Source organism: Phacochoerus africanus, chromosome 4, assembly GCF_016906955.1.
Source record: "Phacochoerus africanus isolate WHEZ1 chromosome 4, ROS_Pafr_v1, whole genome shotgun sequence".
NCBI lineage: Eukaryota > Metazoa > Chordata > Mammalia > Artiodactyla > Suidae > Phacochoerus > Phacochoerus africanus.
The window spans coordinates 30,456,835-30,471,939 of NC_062547.1; the positions used below are offsets into that span (position 1 = coordinate 30,456,835).

At 55.8% G+C, this 15,105-nt stretch overlaps 1 protein-coding gene across 17 annotated transcripts in view; it reads left to right on the forward strand.

Moving 5' to 3' along the window:
• The first annotated feature begins 306 nt into the window (after window positions 1-306).
• PAX6 (paired box 6) overlaps window positions 307-15,105 on the forward strand; it is a 29,458-nt gene continuing 14,659 nt past the window's right edge. For 4 of the 17 annotated variants that reach the window (XM_047776057.1, XM_047776063.1, XM_047776058.1 and 1 more), the window contains exon 1: window positions 14,025-14,294. In XM_047776057.1, coding sequence (XP_047632013.1) covers window positions 14,099-14,294 — 196 coding nt within the window. In that variant the 5' untranslated portion in view covers window positions 14,025-14,098. Of the gene's footprint in view, window positions 460-1,592; window positions 1,611-6,870; window positions 7,371-11,275; window positions 11,353-11,709; window positions 11,771-14,024; window positions 14,314-15,105 lie in introns of those variants that run through there. The other 13 variants (XM_047776061.1, XM_047776072.1, XM_047776067.1 and 10 more) reach the window with 8 other exon arrangements.

Sequence of the window (15,105 nt, forward strand, 5' to 3'; positions counted from 1 at the left end):
GCCAGGAGAGGAGGAAGAGCGTACTCAAGAGGACTAGTTTCCTTGGGGTTGACATTACAACCTAAAGGAGGGCGGGGCAGCCCAAGATGGATTGGGCGTGGGCAACCAAGGGCCTGGCCCAGGACCGCGGTGGCGGTACGGGGAGCGGGCCGGACTCGGGATGGGGAGGGGAGGCTCCCGCCGCGCACGAGCGCTAGACTGCGCGGAGCGGAACCCAACTCTGGCCGCCATGACGTCACGCGGGTCGGGCAACCAATGAGGACAGCGCTGGCAAGGATATTAAGGAAAGTTAGCGCCTGCCTGAGCACCCTCTTTTCTTATCATTGACATTTAAACTCTGGGGCAGGTCCTCGCGTAGAACGCGGCTGTCAGATCTGCCACTTCCCCTGCCGAGCGGCGGTGAGAAGTGTGGGAACCGGCGCCGCCAGGCTCACCTGCCTACCCGCCCTCCGCTCCCAGGTAACCGCCCGGGCTCTGCCCCGGGCCCGGCTCGGGACCCACGCTCCCTCTCCGCTCCCCGCGATGGGAGTCCCCAAACCAAGCCCGCCCCAAGTAGCCCAGGGGCTTGATTTTTCTTTGAAAAGGAGACAAAGATGGAGGGGAGTTACCGAGGGCGGGATAAGATCGAGGAGGGGATGTCTTGTCTTTGCTGAGCGTGTTTGTCTGCAAAAGTGGCAAAATATTCCAGTCTTCTGAATGGACTTCCAGTTGAGTGCTGAGGTGGGAGGAGAGGGGGGTAGAGAGAGAGACACAGGGAACTGCTGCTACAGTCTGCAAAAGCCTCTGGCGACCGTGAGAAGTGCAGGGGCTGGGGGTGGGATGCAGTTTGCACCCGGAACTCCCCCGAATAGCAGTTCAGGACATTCTCGCGTGCAGAAGTCCCCACCTGCGCCTGGAGCGCGTGGAAACCCCGCCGCGGGTCGGGCGAAGTGCAGCAAAAGTTTGCGGCGGTTGCAAAGCATAGATGGTTGGACCGAAACAAAGTCTAAGAGATGGGAGTTCGTTTCTCATAAAGGAGAGGAGGACGAAAGAATGCAGCCCGCAGAGCTGGGCAGCGCGTAAAGCCCCCAGCATGTGATTTGAGCTTCACTTGGGAAGACCTAATAATTAGCGATTCTCACTGAGCTAGAACGCGGGCTCGGGTTACCGCGGGCGCTGGGTTCGCTGCCTCGGTGGGAAGCTTGTGGGCGCCAGGGGAGCCGGGCCTCTGCGTGCGGGGGAAAGCAGCGCCCAGCCACTCTCCTGCCCCCGGACGACCCAGGCCGGGAGCCAGAACTTTCTTCAAAATGGGTCAGGGAAGAAACGACCCCAAACAGACTAACTTGTGGTTCCGCGGGGCAGTTAAGTTTTGGGAGTCCAGCTCCAGGCAGCCGGCGACACCAGTATGGGCTTAGGCAGGGCATGGAAGCACCCGCCTGAGAGGTTAGGGAGGCCTCTAGGTCAGGCCTGGCTTGCCCCAGACTCCCACTCGTGCTCCTGGCGCCCCGTCTTTAGACCTCTTGAGGGCTCCTTCAAGGGACATTTATATCTAAGGCATCTGTGACAGGTGCTGGGACCACCGCCCAACTCCGAGAGGTGGTCGCCACCTGCCCACCTCGTCCGGAAAGCAGGTAAACAAGAGAAGTGACCACCGGGCCGCGCGCCTTACCTGGGCCTGGGTCCTCTCCTCCGCGGATTCCTTTCTCCGGGTCTGGGCGGTGAGCAGGTTGCCCGCTTCTCAGTGGGAAGTGGACCTTCTCCTCCAGTCATAAATCAAACCCAGCCATCCTCGGGCCTCCTCCCTCATTAGAGATGTTTATTGGAGATTGTGTTTATTCGGCTGTCACAGCGAGAAAACGCAGTGACATCATTACCTCTGACCAGAGTCCTCGCCCTGTGCCCAGGGCGAGCCGGGGACCTCTTCTGTCGCCTTCTCACTCTCTTGCCCTACTTGATCGGAGGGCACATGCGGTTGGCTTGGGGTTTTCCCAAACCCTCTCATATAATTTCATTTATTGAATGAATTACTATTCCAATTTCCCCAGGGCCTGGGCATATATTATTTTTTTATTTTAGAATTTGAAAGGAAAACCCTAGGGGACTCTAACGCCTCTCCGGGGCAGAAGGGGGCAGCGCGGGAGAGACACGGAAGGAGAGTCCCTCTCGCTGCGCAAACTTTCCGGCCCGCCCCGCTGCCGAGCGCGGGGCCAAACGCCACCCTGCGCCGGAGCCTGGCCAGGGCAGTGGGGTGTTGGCCCGGAGGGATGCATGTCGATATTTGTGGTGATATTTATTGTTTTATTCATCATTCCCTTTCCTCCTGGGGGAATGAATTTGAGGCTTCGGGGCCCCAGGCTGAGGATTCTTAAACTCTTGCCGGCCGAACTCCGCGGAGCCAACCAACCGCAGCACCTCCCCCGCTATCGCGGGTGGCTGGCCCTGGGCATCGGTTTTCCTTGCTAACCAGGTTTGTAAGTCTATGACTCTGAGTTAGGAAGTGATGAAAAGCGCCGAATTGTTTTCTAATTGAAACTACTTTGGGGGGAGGGGAGAATGCACTGACAAATATCTGGGATCCCGGCTTTTGATCCCTCGCTGCCGCCTCTGTTCTCCAATCGCTAATAAAACTCACATTGAGCCCCTTAGTGCCTTGATTAACAGGCAGATTAACTCTTACTGGGGTGGAGAACAGCTTGTCCCAATCAATGTCATTTTAAAAGCCCGTCAGGATATGCTTAGCTCCGGTTTCCTGGCTACTCCAGCGAGCCAGCCATGACATTTGCTCCTTCCTCCTTCCCCTACCTCAAATCCCCCAGAAAAGCCCCCAGTTGCCAGCCCGAGTGTTCTCTGCTCCACTCTAGGACGAACAGCAGGACTCAGTCCCTGGCCTTTAAAAGTGGCTGCTATTTAGAGAGGGGATCTCCAGGGAGAAGAGACTGAGGTGGCCTTGGCTTGCTTTTCGTTTGAAGCTGGACTCATATCTTGTCGGCAAGGGTTACAGAGAAAAGAGATGGAGAACTGTCCCGGGTGATGAAATGGAAAGCAAACTTTCCTGAGAGCCACATTTGCAAAAATCAGGGAGTGCCACTGATTTCAAGTGTCCTACACATCAAGAGTTTTAAAAGCCTGGTTCCTATTTGGACTACAGAATGTAGGGTCTCAGAAAGCATAGGCTTGGCAGTCGGACCTACTGGGCTGCAGGGAGCTCTTTGCTGAGAAACACAGTTGGACTTTTTTTTTTAAACGTATTTGGGTGAGAGAGGGAGAAAAAGAGATTATTGCTGCCTAATGGAAGAGACTCGAACTCAGAGAGTGCCCTGACATATTTGCCATTTGGCAGGAGGCGAGGAAGAGCGAGGGCACCGCGGCTTTCTCCAGCCTAGCATGCTGCAGCCTGGAGGCGCCACCGGCCGGCTCCCAGCTCTCGTTGGCTTCCCTGCGCTCTAGGCTCAGCGAGGCTGCCAGTGAGCTGGAAACCGGCAAGTAGCTGGTGAAAAGAGGGAGAAAGTCCTCCGGGAGGAGGTACACCGAAGTGGGCAGCAGAGGTGGGCTTCTTTGCCTTTGGTGCTCGTTTGACCCGTTTTGTCAGCTCCGATATCCAAGGAACCCACCTTCCCAGGACCTGAAGGGAGAGAGCCATTTGAGGCTCTGCAAAGTGGCTCAGGTGTCTGCAGAGACTTTCCTTCAATGAAAAGCTCATCCCCACCTTTCCCAACATGCCAGAACCGTGCCTCTGCTTGGCAGTGAAAAGCTGCAGTTCAGAGGTGTCACAACACCGAGAGGGAGATTCTTAGTTCCGAAACTGGGACCCGAACGTACGTACATTCTCCCGAGAGCTGGGCAGATCTTTGCCTCGCTAGAGGCCGCCTCCAGACTGGAAACCTGGAGAGTGGGCACGGGCTAATGCCAAGGACCGCTGGGGGTGAGATGCTGCCTGATCTCACACTTAAGCACCAATACTGGCCAGAGGCTCTGGGCACTCTTGGGCAAGAGGAGATCCCCCAGCGTGACTCCATCGGCAAAGACAGCCTCCTCCTACCGGGTGGGATGACCCGGCAGCCCCTGCGGGAAGGGGCCGAAGAGGAGGCCTTCTCGGGCGCCAAGGGGAGGGGGGCGGGTGGGGGTGGGAGAGACCTGGGGAGAGGCGGGAAAAGGCGAGACAGAAACGGAAGGCGCGATCCCCTCCCCCCGCCCCCCGGAGGGCAGCAAGTGGGCCTCGGTGGTGTAGGAAGCCGCAATTAAAATGGCGACCTGCGAATTGTCTCAATTTTGCGCACACCTCTGGCCCTGGCCCGCTGCACCTCCGTTCCAGGCCCCCAACGGGCCGTGTCGTCCCCAGAACAGGTGCTTGGCAGAGGGCGCGAGGTGACCTGCGATGTAGAACAGCACCCCTACCCTCCTTGGGACTAGCCCGGAGAGAACTGCAACTCTCGTTCCGCACTCCGCTCTCCTTAAACTTTGAAAACTCTGCCTCCCTCCGGGCTGAGCTCCCCGCCACCCCCGCAAATATTGACATATTGGAAGCTGCCAAGTCTTTTTTTGTTTCTTGTTTGTGCAGAGGGGTTTCCAAGAACCCTTCTCGCAACCCCCACCCCCACCCAATGACGTCAGTGGCATTCACTCCCGGCTTTCGCCTCTTATGATTTTTGTTGTTAAAACTTTTCTGCGAGGTGAGGTGGGGGTTGGGGGAGTGGGAGAAGGAGTTGATTCAAAGAGCCAGTGCCCTGAGGGGAAATAGCAATAAGATTACGGCTGCTTCTTTCCGAGGCAAAGCTTAAGAAGGTGCTAATCCACTCGGTCGCTAATTGAAAGGTTGTAAAAATGATATTCGCCTCGAGTTCGGACAGTCTCTGGGCTTCCCCCACCCTCCGCGCTTAGGCTTAGTGGACTTGAGTTCGAGCTTCTTTAACGATTGTTTGAGAAGTAAAAGGGAGAGAAAGAGAATGCAGGCTCTCGCTGGTCTGGGACCTGGGCCCGCCGCCCCACTTCCTGGGATCCTCCGAAAGTCGCGGTCCTACGAAGCCTCGCACTGGAGGCAGCCGACCGGGGCTCCTGGCGCCACCCCCTTAGCCTCTTTGGCTTGGGTCTTCTCCGGGCGCTGGTTGGGAGGTACTGGGCCGCCGGAGGACCGTCCCCAGGCCGAGATGGTGAAGGGGTCGTGCTATTCCCAACCTGGCCCGGGCAGGAGAGGCCATCGCTCACTCCTGAACTCTTCCCAGACTCCTTGGCCGCGGCATTAGTGGGTCTGGGTTGAGGAAGAGAGGGTGATACCCACAGTAGGCCCGCGGCTCAAGGCAGTCTGCAGCGATCATTCTCACTGTCCCAGCTCCCAGGGGCCGCAGCGCATCAGCGCTAAGTTCAGACTTTACTGATGAGCTCTGACTTTCAGCACTTTCCACAAGTCCAGAGGAGTCAAGCATACCGGTGGTGGCTTCCTTTCAGCCACCCTGCCTCAGCTCTTCCAATCCCATTCTCCTTTACCGGGTCCTGGGGTGTGTGCCCCATGCCAAACTTTTCCTTTTCCTTGCATCATGGCCTGCAAGCTCCAGAGAGCTCAGCACTTCGCAGGACTAAGGCAGCCGCTCCCTCCCGTCACCTTAACTGCGGGCACCGAGGGGAGCCTTTGGAGTGTACTGAGGTGTGTCCTAATTGTCCGGCATTCAACAAATGGACTTCTGGTGTGTGGTCAGAAGAGAAAAGCCATTTACTTACTTTCCTCCCCGGTTTTCTGGCAACAGCTGAGGGGGAGCTGCCTCCGTGGAATGAGCAGACCCAGGAGAGGGAATCGTGATAGGAGACTCACGCACCACACAAGATAACGGGTGACACACAGCGATACACGCTGACACACCGACATCGCTGGCAAGCGCTCAAGCGCGCGCGCACATTCTGTCTCTCTCTCTCTCTTTCCCAGCATTGGTCGTCTCATTCCACTCCAGGCCTCCACCCCCCCCCCATCTCCCCCTCGCGTCCCCTCCTCTCGGGCGCCTGGAAAAGCAGCCGCACTTAGTCAACAAATGGCACGTGGGAGAAGTTGGTGAGTGTTTGGTGAGGACTCTTCAGGGCTTTTCACAAGAACCCTCTGTACACAAAGTAAGTGGCGTGTTTGCTCGGGCCTCTCCAGCCCCGGCTGTGCCTCCGCTCCACTGCGCACCGCGCCTTCCCAAAGGAGAAAGGACAGAAGAAAGGGCCTGAGGAGCAAGGGTGGGGGAAATGGGCAGGCCCGAGAGGCCTGTACTGGGAAGGCCGTCCAGCCTCGCCGAGTTTCCCAGCTTGGCTGTCTCCTCTCGGCCTAAGCTTCATCTCGGCCTCCGCGTGAGTGTGGCTGCCCGGACTCAGTGACTCTCACGCTCCTTTTTTTCTTCTCCATCCCGGCAGCCAGGTGGGCTAGGGCGCGGCCGCTGCTGTGCTTCGCGTCCCGGCTCCCAGACAGAGATGGGGTAGGGGCGGGAGGGGAGGGCGGGCGGAGGCGGGGCGGCAGGCCTTGCTGCGTTGGAGTTGCCAAGAAAGGGCCTCGCAGAGCTGAGAAAACTTGCTCCCTCCATCAGCTGGGAGTCCAGGGCCCAGCTTAAGGGAGGTGGGGGGCGCGACCCCCAGCACAGCGGCTTTCACTCAACCCCTCAAGTTCGAGGCCACAGTGCGGGCTGCTCTGATTCCCGGAGCGCTCCGAGCATAGAGACGTCTTGAGCGCCAGCCCCAGAGCCCAGTCACGGGGGCCCTGCGCCGGGGAGAGCGGCCGGGACCCACCGGCGGGGCCGAAAACAAGTGTATTCATATTCAAACAAACGGACCAATTGCACCAGGCGGGGAGAGGGAGCATCCAATCGGCTGGCTCGAGGCCCCGGCGCTGCTTTGCATAAAGCAATATTTTGTGTGGGAGCGATCCGTGCATTTGCATGTTGCGGAGTGATTAGTGGGTTTGAAAAGCGAACCGTGGCTCGGCCTCATTTCCCGCTCTGGTTCAGGCGCAGGAGGAAGTGTTTTGCTGGAGGATGATGACAGAGGTCAGGCTTCGCTAATGGGCCAGTGAGGAGCGGTGGAGGCGAGGCCGGGCGCCGGCACACACACATTAACACACTTGAGCCATCACCAATCAGCATAGGTGTGCTGGCTACAGCCACTTCCCTCACCCACACTCTTTATCTCTCACTCTCCAGCCGCTGACAGCCCATTTTATTGTCAATCTCTGTCTCCTTCCCAGGGATCTGAGAATTGCTCTCACACACCAAACCAGCAGCGTCCGTGGAGAAAACTCTCGCCAGCAACTCCTTTAAAACACCGTCATTTCAAACCTTTGTGGTCTTTAAGCAACAACAACAGCAAAAAAAACCCAAACCCAACCAAACAAAACTCTTGACAGGACCTTTGACAAGGGAGGATGCCTCATAAAGGTGAGTCTGCTTCTTTCTTCTCGCTTCATTTTTATTGCAATATTCAGGCAGGTCTCCCCTTCCTCCCCCCCTTCCTTCCTCCCTCTCGCCGGTCCCCTCCCCCACTGCTACGCCGGGAGAGTTGGGCCAGAGAAGTTTCCACGCAGGAGCCCAAACTTTCTACTTCCAGCGAAAGCCCGCGTCGGAGGGCGACGGCCGGCGAGCGGGAGCGGCGTGGGGCTTGGGGCCGGCGGCCGGCTCAGCTCCAACGCCAGCGCGGGTTGAACTCGCAGGAAGAACCGAGGCTCCGTGCTCCGCAGCCGCCGCGGCTCCCCGCCACAGCGTCGCCAAATGCTCCTGAGCGGCGGGAGAGGACGAAGAGGCTCTGCGGTGCCGCAGGCCGGGGAACGGCTGCAGAGACCGGCCGCCGCCGGCCGCTTTGTCCAGCCGCGGGCCCTGCGAGCGTGCAGAGAGCGGCGCGCCGAGGGAGCGCCGAGGGAGCCGGCTTGCCGCGCCGCCGCCCGCCCTCCGGCTTTGTGCGGCGCTCGCCCGGGCACCGAGGACTCCGCTAGCGCTGGAGCGCCGAGGGCCACCGCGCCCGCCGCCAGCCTGAGCAGTCACTTGGCACCGCAGCCCCACGCCGGAGGCGGAGAGAAAGAGCGAGAGAGCGTGAGCCGGGAAGGAAGCCTCCAGGCCGAGGCGGTCGAACGCTCGCTCCGAGGGAGCTCCGGGCCGAGCCGGAGGATTGTCCGCTTCCACCAAGCCCCCAGGCTCGGGCCCCCAACTTGAGCGCAGAGCTCGGAACTTGAAAACTCTCTGCTCCCCAGGCTTCCCCCAACCTTCGCCCTCGCCCTGCGAAAGCTGGGGTCCTCCCTCTCCTCCGGCCCCCAGAGCTTGGTGGGTATTTTTCCTTGTCTTCCTCTGACAAAGCTGCACCCGGTGTTGCCATTCCCACAAGTTTCGAGGTGGTGGAAAGGTGGATTTTTTTTTTTTTTTAACGCAAAGCTCTTTTTTTTTTTCCCCCTTTGTGAGGCCTTTAGAAAAATCAATATGAAAGCATTGGCTTTCCCCTTCGCCTGATCACATCCTTTCCCAGCTAATTAGTCTGAGTAATTTGAGAGCTGTTCGATTCTAAGACCCCAGGAGGAAAAGTGTCTTTTCAAAGTTCATAAAGTTGTTGCCTCTTTCCTTGTGTAGATTTTCTCAATCTCCCTGCACCATAATAGCCCTGAATTTTAGCAAATGTAATTGGGGAAAATGGAGTTGAATTTCAAGTGGAAATGCTTCCTTTTTTGAGTGCTAAAACCTGGCCCTCCAGCCATGAGTGATTTCTAGAAAGTTTAAAAACAAAGTGAACGGTGGATTCTTTTTTTCCTCATATGATCCAAAGCTCCCTAAGCCGTATTGGATGTTTAACTCGAACTTGGGAAGATTTGAGGAGGGGAAGGGAGCAGAGAATGAAATAAAAGGCAAAGAGCTTGAAAGCCTGGCGAGTTTACGGAGGAGAAATAATAGTTGTTACCGTTGACATTACAGTTTTTTATAGCTGATGACCTTTGCAAACATTTGAAGGCAATTTGATTAGTTGTTATCTTATTTGGCCCTAGAGGGTAAAACTTCGTCATCTTAATTGGTAATTACTCTTTGACTGGGGCTGGGAGGACCAAAAGCCAGCTCTCCCCTACACCCCAGCTAAGAAGTTTAGAGATGGATTTTGAAAATTAAGTAATTAAAACAACAGCATTACAAGCTGAGGCAGGGATAGGGAGGCAGTGGTCCAGTGGCCTCGTGGACCAAGGGCTGGGATACTCTGAGGTATCTGGAGACTCCTTTTCTGGAGTGGATCTCTGAGCTGGCTGGGGCCGTAGGAAGCCCGGAGCTGAGCTGGGGTGTGTGGGGGTGTCCTTGGCTGCAAGTGAGGGGAGGGGGTCCAGCCTCCGGCTCACGACTGCTTCCGGGTGTCGGGTGCCTGGCTTCCCAGGTTGCTTTTGCACGAAGGGTTAACGATTACTTAAGTAATTAGATAGCTTCTTAGTTGAGGGGGGGTGGGAAAGGAGCAGAACCAGAATTTGAAATGCTTCCACCTTCCCAGCTGCTTCGAAAATTAATCGGAAAGGCCTCTCTGGAATCAGCCAGTGAATTTTTAAAAATGGCTCCAAGAATGTTCGCGCCAGGACGGGAGCATTAGGTTGCAGTACTGTGTGGGTTACAGCATGGGTTTAGGAAGTTTTACCCTTCTAGAGGAGTTCGACTTCCCCTCTCTCCCTACCTGCTACTGTGCAGTTTCAGAATCTCACTGCGGGGGGAGGAGGGGAGCTTTCCCTGCAAAGTTGGGTTTTCTGTCTGTCCTGGATGTGACTGTGGTCTCGGTGCCTGAGAAACTGGAGGGGGGCCTTGGGAGCCAACCCTGCTGGGGTGACTAGGTAGCCCTCTGTCGTCGCCAATATTTACCAAGCTGCCTTGGGAAGCTGGGAAAAAGTCCTCCTCTTAAGTTTATTTTTATGGATTTAACCTGCCTCCCAGCTAGTTAATAAATTAGACCAGGAATAGTTTTGAAGAGGAAAAATGTGTTTCTTGGAATTCTTTGCTTGTAGGTGGGCAAAATTAATAATCATAATAGGCAAAGAGGAAAAAAAAAGAATGACTATTTTAGTTTTATTTAAATGAGGAGAAATGATGCTGTGACTATTTAATTATTTTACCTCTGTCTTTCTCTCTCTCTCTCTCTTTTTTCACAAACCTTTTGAATGGGTTCTTTATTGTAACTCTCTCTTCCCAATTGAGCACCCCACAGTGCCGTTGTATCTTTTTACAGCCCCTAACAACTCACACCAGTAACACAATTACCTCCAGATATTTATAACAAGAAATTACTTTTCTATTTTCCCCCCCACCCCAGAACCTTCTTCTTAGGGGAAGGCAGGGAGGGGTTGGTGGAGGACGTAGTACCCTGGTGGGACCAGCACTGGGTCAGGACTTACAAAGCGAGAGAAGTGTCCCTCTGTTCCCTTTGTGAGTTGGTGCGTTGGGTTGTTGGTACCTTTGGTTGGAAGCTGTGTTGCTGGTTAGCGAGACTCGGTTTTGCTCTTTGGGTTTGGGGAGAGCTGGAGAATAGAAGCCATTGTTTGTGCTGTCTGTAGGCTTTGTCGACCACGCTCACCCCCTCCTGTTCGTACTTTTTAAAGCAGTGAGGCGAGATAGACAGCATGTGTCACAGTACTGTAAAAGGGGGGACGATCTAAACACCAAAGGAGAAGTTAATCACAATAAGTGAGGTTTGGGGGGGGGGGAGTTGCACTCACCACTTTCAAAGTTCCAGAAAGGCTGGGAAGTGGGTAGAGAGGGGGTCTGACCTGATGGGGAAGCCTGGAGGGGGAAAGTGAAGGATAGAGGGGTAACCAGAGAATTGGGTTCTGAGAGGGTTGGGGGGCAACTGGGGTGGTGAAATTCTTTGAGGAAGGAGCGAGTAAAAACTGTGAAGCCCTCCCAGTTGGCCCTAGCCTGCACTCTCAGGCACCCTGAAGTTCTGAGATTCCCCCTTCCTTCTAAACTTGAGGCACGAAGCCTCCCCCCCACCCCCCACAGCTCTATTCATCACCTCTACTCATTACCCTACGGTTTCTCTTGTTCTCCTCTTTCCTTTTCCTGTTTTTTAAAAATTATTATTATTGATATATTTTTGCAAAATGGGGCATCAACGTGTGAGGTTCTCCACAACTCCCAAGCCAGTCCCAAAAGGTGGGACTTCTGCAGGATAGACTGCAGAAAGGTGGGTGTAACTCTGGCTTTTAGGGTTTCATGGCAATTTGAGCCCTAGATGCATTTTTCTTTTTTTTTCTTCCTGAGAATGTGGATCAGAGAGTCCATGGGCCTATGCTTTTGAGCCACAGTTTGACATACCTTTTTCTCCTTCTGTTTTATCTTAGGGGGAAGACTTTAACTAGGGGCGCGCAGATGTGTGAGACCTTTTATTGTGAGAGTGGACAGACATCCCAGATTTCAGGCAAGTTCTCCTTTTGGCTGCTTTGGGTTCCAAAATCTGAAAGAGTCAGAATGCTTCTTTATTGTTCAGATGGGAGAAAATTCAAAATCAGATAATCAGTTTTCCTGATTCAAGGGTTAACTACTAAGAGATTTGGGGAGAACAGACTGGGGATATTGGAGCATTTGTAGTCCGAAGGGTAGATTTTGCATGTACTGAAGGGCAGCTGGATGACCCTCAGATCACCCCAAATGATTGAGTGGCTCATTTCCTTAAAAGACGGGGCTCTCTCCTGTTCTGGCTTAAGGTCATCCTCTGTGGGAAGTTTAGACCTACCTGATATGGGCCTAGGATTAATGTCTATATTCTTGCTAACAGAGCCCTATATTCGAGCCTCGTGGGATCCCGCGGCCCCCAGCCAGCACCAGTATGCAGAACAGTAAGTGCCTCTGGTCTTGGACTTCGGGCTGGGGAGGTGAGGACTCTCAGGTCAGAGGAGGTCGCAGAGGTTCTCGAGGTCCTAGCTGGCCAGGCTGCTCAGTGCGGGGAAGAGGCGAGGGGAACCAGAAGCATTTGTGCCGGGCTCCAAGCCCCACAACCTGGGAGGGAGAGGGCGTTTGCTCTGCTGTTCTCCCTCCTGGAAGAATAGGGGCTGGGCCCTTCAGAACAACCCGCAAGGGTTTGCAAAGCTGCAGTAGAGAAACCCCATCCCCCCCAAATCCTGTAACTCACACCCCCCCTCCCTGCCCCTGCCCGGGCTCTGACCCCAGAGAGAGGGGCTGGGCCCAACAGGGCGGGGCGGAGGCTTCTGCTCCTTGAGAGAGAAGGAGGCCCCTATGGGCTTAGCCAAGACTGAACTTCTCCACAAGCCGGCTGGGGTGGGGGCTCCCCTCCCCTCCCCCAGTCGCTCTCTGGGCAGCTCCTCCCCTCCCCTGCCCAGCAGGCAGACCCCAGCTGGGGGCCTGGAAGGCAAGGGATCGGGGTACCCAGGCCTCTGCTGGGGTGGAGGTGGTGCATTCCAACCATGGGACTGTTACAGGGTGCTGGTAAGGGCAGGTTTACTGGGTCTGGGAAGAGAGTGGGTGTCGCGCCAAGGAGTTGGGAGAAGCCCTGTCCTCATATATCTGCAACTGTGTGGGTCCAGGTCGGTCCAGGCCCACAGTACCTTTGATTCCCCGGCTCTTGTGACTCCCATCCTGCCTCCGCCCAGGTCCCTGGGGCCCCAGCCCACTGTCCTGCTCGCTTCCCGGGTGCTGGTATGTGGCTTGGCGAATCTGGAGCCCAGGCCCAGAATCCTGGAGACCCAGCGAACCTAGGCGTCCGTGTTGAGGTGCGGAGTCTGGACACGGTTTAAGGCTCAGCTGTAAGGAGTGCAGAGAGGCCTGAGGCCTCTAGCAACCTTCCCTTGCGGAACTGCAGACTGAAGAGGGTCCCTAGCGTCCAATCCCTCTCTCCCGAGCCGCTTGCCTCCCCCTGGTGCTTCCGCGGCTGGTGGGCGCCAAACGCCGGAGAGAGCGCAAGAATGGTGTACCTTAAGGCGGATTAGTTGTGCAGAACCTGCCGGACCCCGAGACTTGGCCCGGTAGGAACTCTCCTCAGCGGGGCTCAGGCTTCTGTCCACCCTTCCCGGCTGCTGGGTTCTCCCCCTGCAGCTCAGGGTCCCCAGCAGCAGGCTTTGCGGGCGGGCGGGCCCGGGCGCGAGCGCGGCGCTGAGCGTTTGCCGCTGCGGCCTGGCTGGCGGGCCCCGAGGGGCGCGGGGTCGCGGGCCGGCCTGCAGGGCTTTGTGCCGCTCGCTCCCGGGTGTGCGCGAGGCGCAGAGCATCCAAATTGACACCATATGTTTTCCTATTAGATGCTTCGCGGTCGAATTCTAGGCGCATAATCATCGCCACTGGGCGAGAGCGCCAGCCGTCCCTAGGGAAGGGACACAATGATTGAGGCTTAACCTCTGAAAGGGAACTTCGGGCTGCGCTTCCTCGCTGCCATTTCGATGCTGGCAGAGGAGACCTGGCCCTGGGCAAGCACCCGCCGCCGCCGGGCCGGTCGTTGCGGAGGTGGCGGGCACGTTATTTTTTGCCACTGGGGAGAAGGAGGGAGGTCTAGGGCTGGGCGGCCGCACACGCCCTTGGCATTCCTAGATTGGGACCTGCCCAGGCTGCGCGTGAAGTCTGGAAAGTCTTTCTCGCTTTTTCTCTGGGACAGCCTTTCTTTTTCTTGGAAGGCTCCCTTTGCTCAAAGGGGAGGCTTCATAGCTGCAGTCGTAGAAGCGCGTTTCGAGGCAAGGGAAGTAATAAAGGGAATTTAGGAGAAACCGGAAGCGTGAACTAGGCCTTGCTCTGTGGGAGAAGCGGTGTCCCCGCGATGTCCCTGCTCGCGCTGGGCCCGGCCGGAGCCTAGATCCCCCAAACGCTTGTCACTTCTCATCGAGTTGAGGCTCCAGCACCCCCCCCTCAGTCACGGCCCCCCCTCCCCTCCAGGCCTTTGGCTACCCTGAAAACGCGGCTCCCCTCCAAGGGGAAACGAGTGCAGTTCAATCTCGTCTGAGTGATCTACAAATAGGGACGGAAAGGGTCGTTTTATCACGGTCCCGTTTGTCGTGACGATGCAATTTCCCGGAGCGGAGCACTGTCACAAAGTGACAAGGCTGCCACAAGCGCCCCGACTGATCTTTTCAATTAGCCTTCCATGCATGATCCGGAGCGACTTCCGCCTATTTCCAGAAATTAAGCTCAAACTTGACGTGCAGCTAGTTTTATTTTAAAGACAAATGTCAGAGAGGCTCATCATATTTTCCCCCCTCTTCTATATTTGGAGCTTATTTATTGCTAAGAAGCTCAGGCTCCTGGAGTCAATTTATCAGAGGCTCCAAGGAGAAGAGAGGAGAGGAGAGGAGAGGAAAGGAGAGCTGAGCGGGGAGCCACGTCTTCTCCTGGAAGGGCTGCTCTCTAGAGTCGGGGCTGCAGGTTGGAGATTTTTAAGGAGGTGGAAATTGGCAATTGGCTTTGTGAGCCTGTGGTTTCTGGGGAGGGGGCTACAGAGGGGTGCTAACTCCCTCTCCCTGTTCTCTAAGATTAGACAATGGGTGAGGTTGTGAGATAACAGGATGAAGGAGGGATGGGGACACTGTGGTGTGGTCTTTTCCTTTTCTTCTCGCTTTTTGATTTTTGCTAATATCTGTCCTTGGCTGTGGGGAGGGCCAAGTCTAGCAGGGGAAGTGAGCTGTGGCTGGTGCGAACAGACTCCCAGATCTCTGCCCCACTGCAGCAACCAGACTCCTCTGTGGTTGGAGCCGATCTGGGGCTCTGACTTCTGAGCCTGCAGTGGAGGCAATGAAACCCAGGTTGGGGTTCACTAGCCACATACTTGCTGTTCCGATTCTTCTCTACTTTACTTTCTTTTTCTAGCATTTTTTTTTTTAAACCCTGGTGCTTGTGTGGTGTCTTCGCCAGAGTTTTGAGTCCAGCAAACGTTTCTGGACTCTAGTGTCTGAGGGAGAGCTGAAGAGCTGTAGAGTTTCCTATCACAGTTTTAACAATGCAGAGACCTTGGAGATTCAGTGTGGGTTCTGTAGGACCCCCCCCCCCCCCGTTTGCCTTGACAGTCGAAGAGATCTTTGGAAGAATATTTTTGAGCCAATTATTTGCACATGATGGGTTCAGAGGCTGGCTAGGGTGTTTCTGGAGGGCAGTGGTGGGCTGGGAGCTCTGCTGGAGTGAAGGCGGTAGCGAGGTGCGTGTGTTCTCGCTCATTGGCATGTGTCTGCTCGGTGCTTCT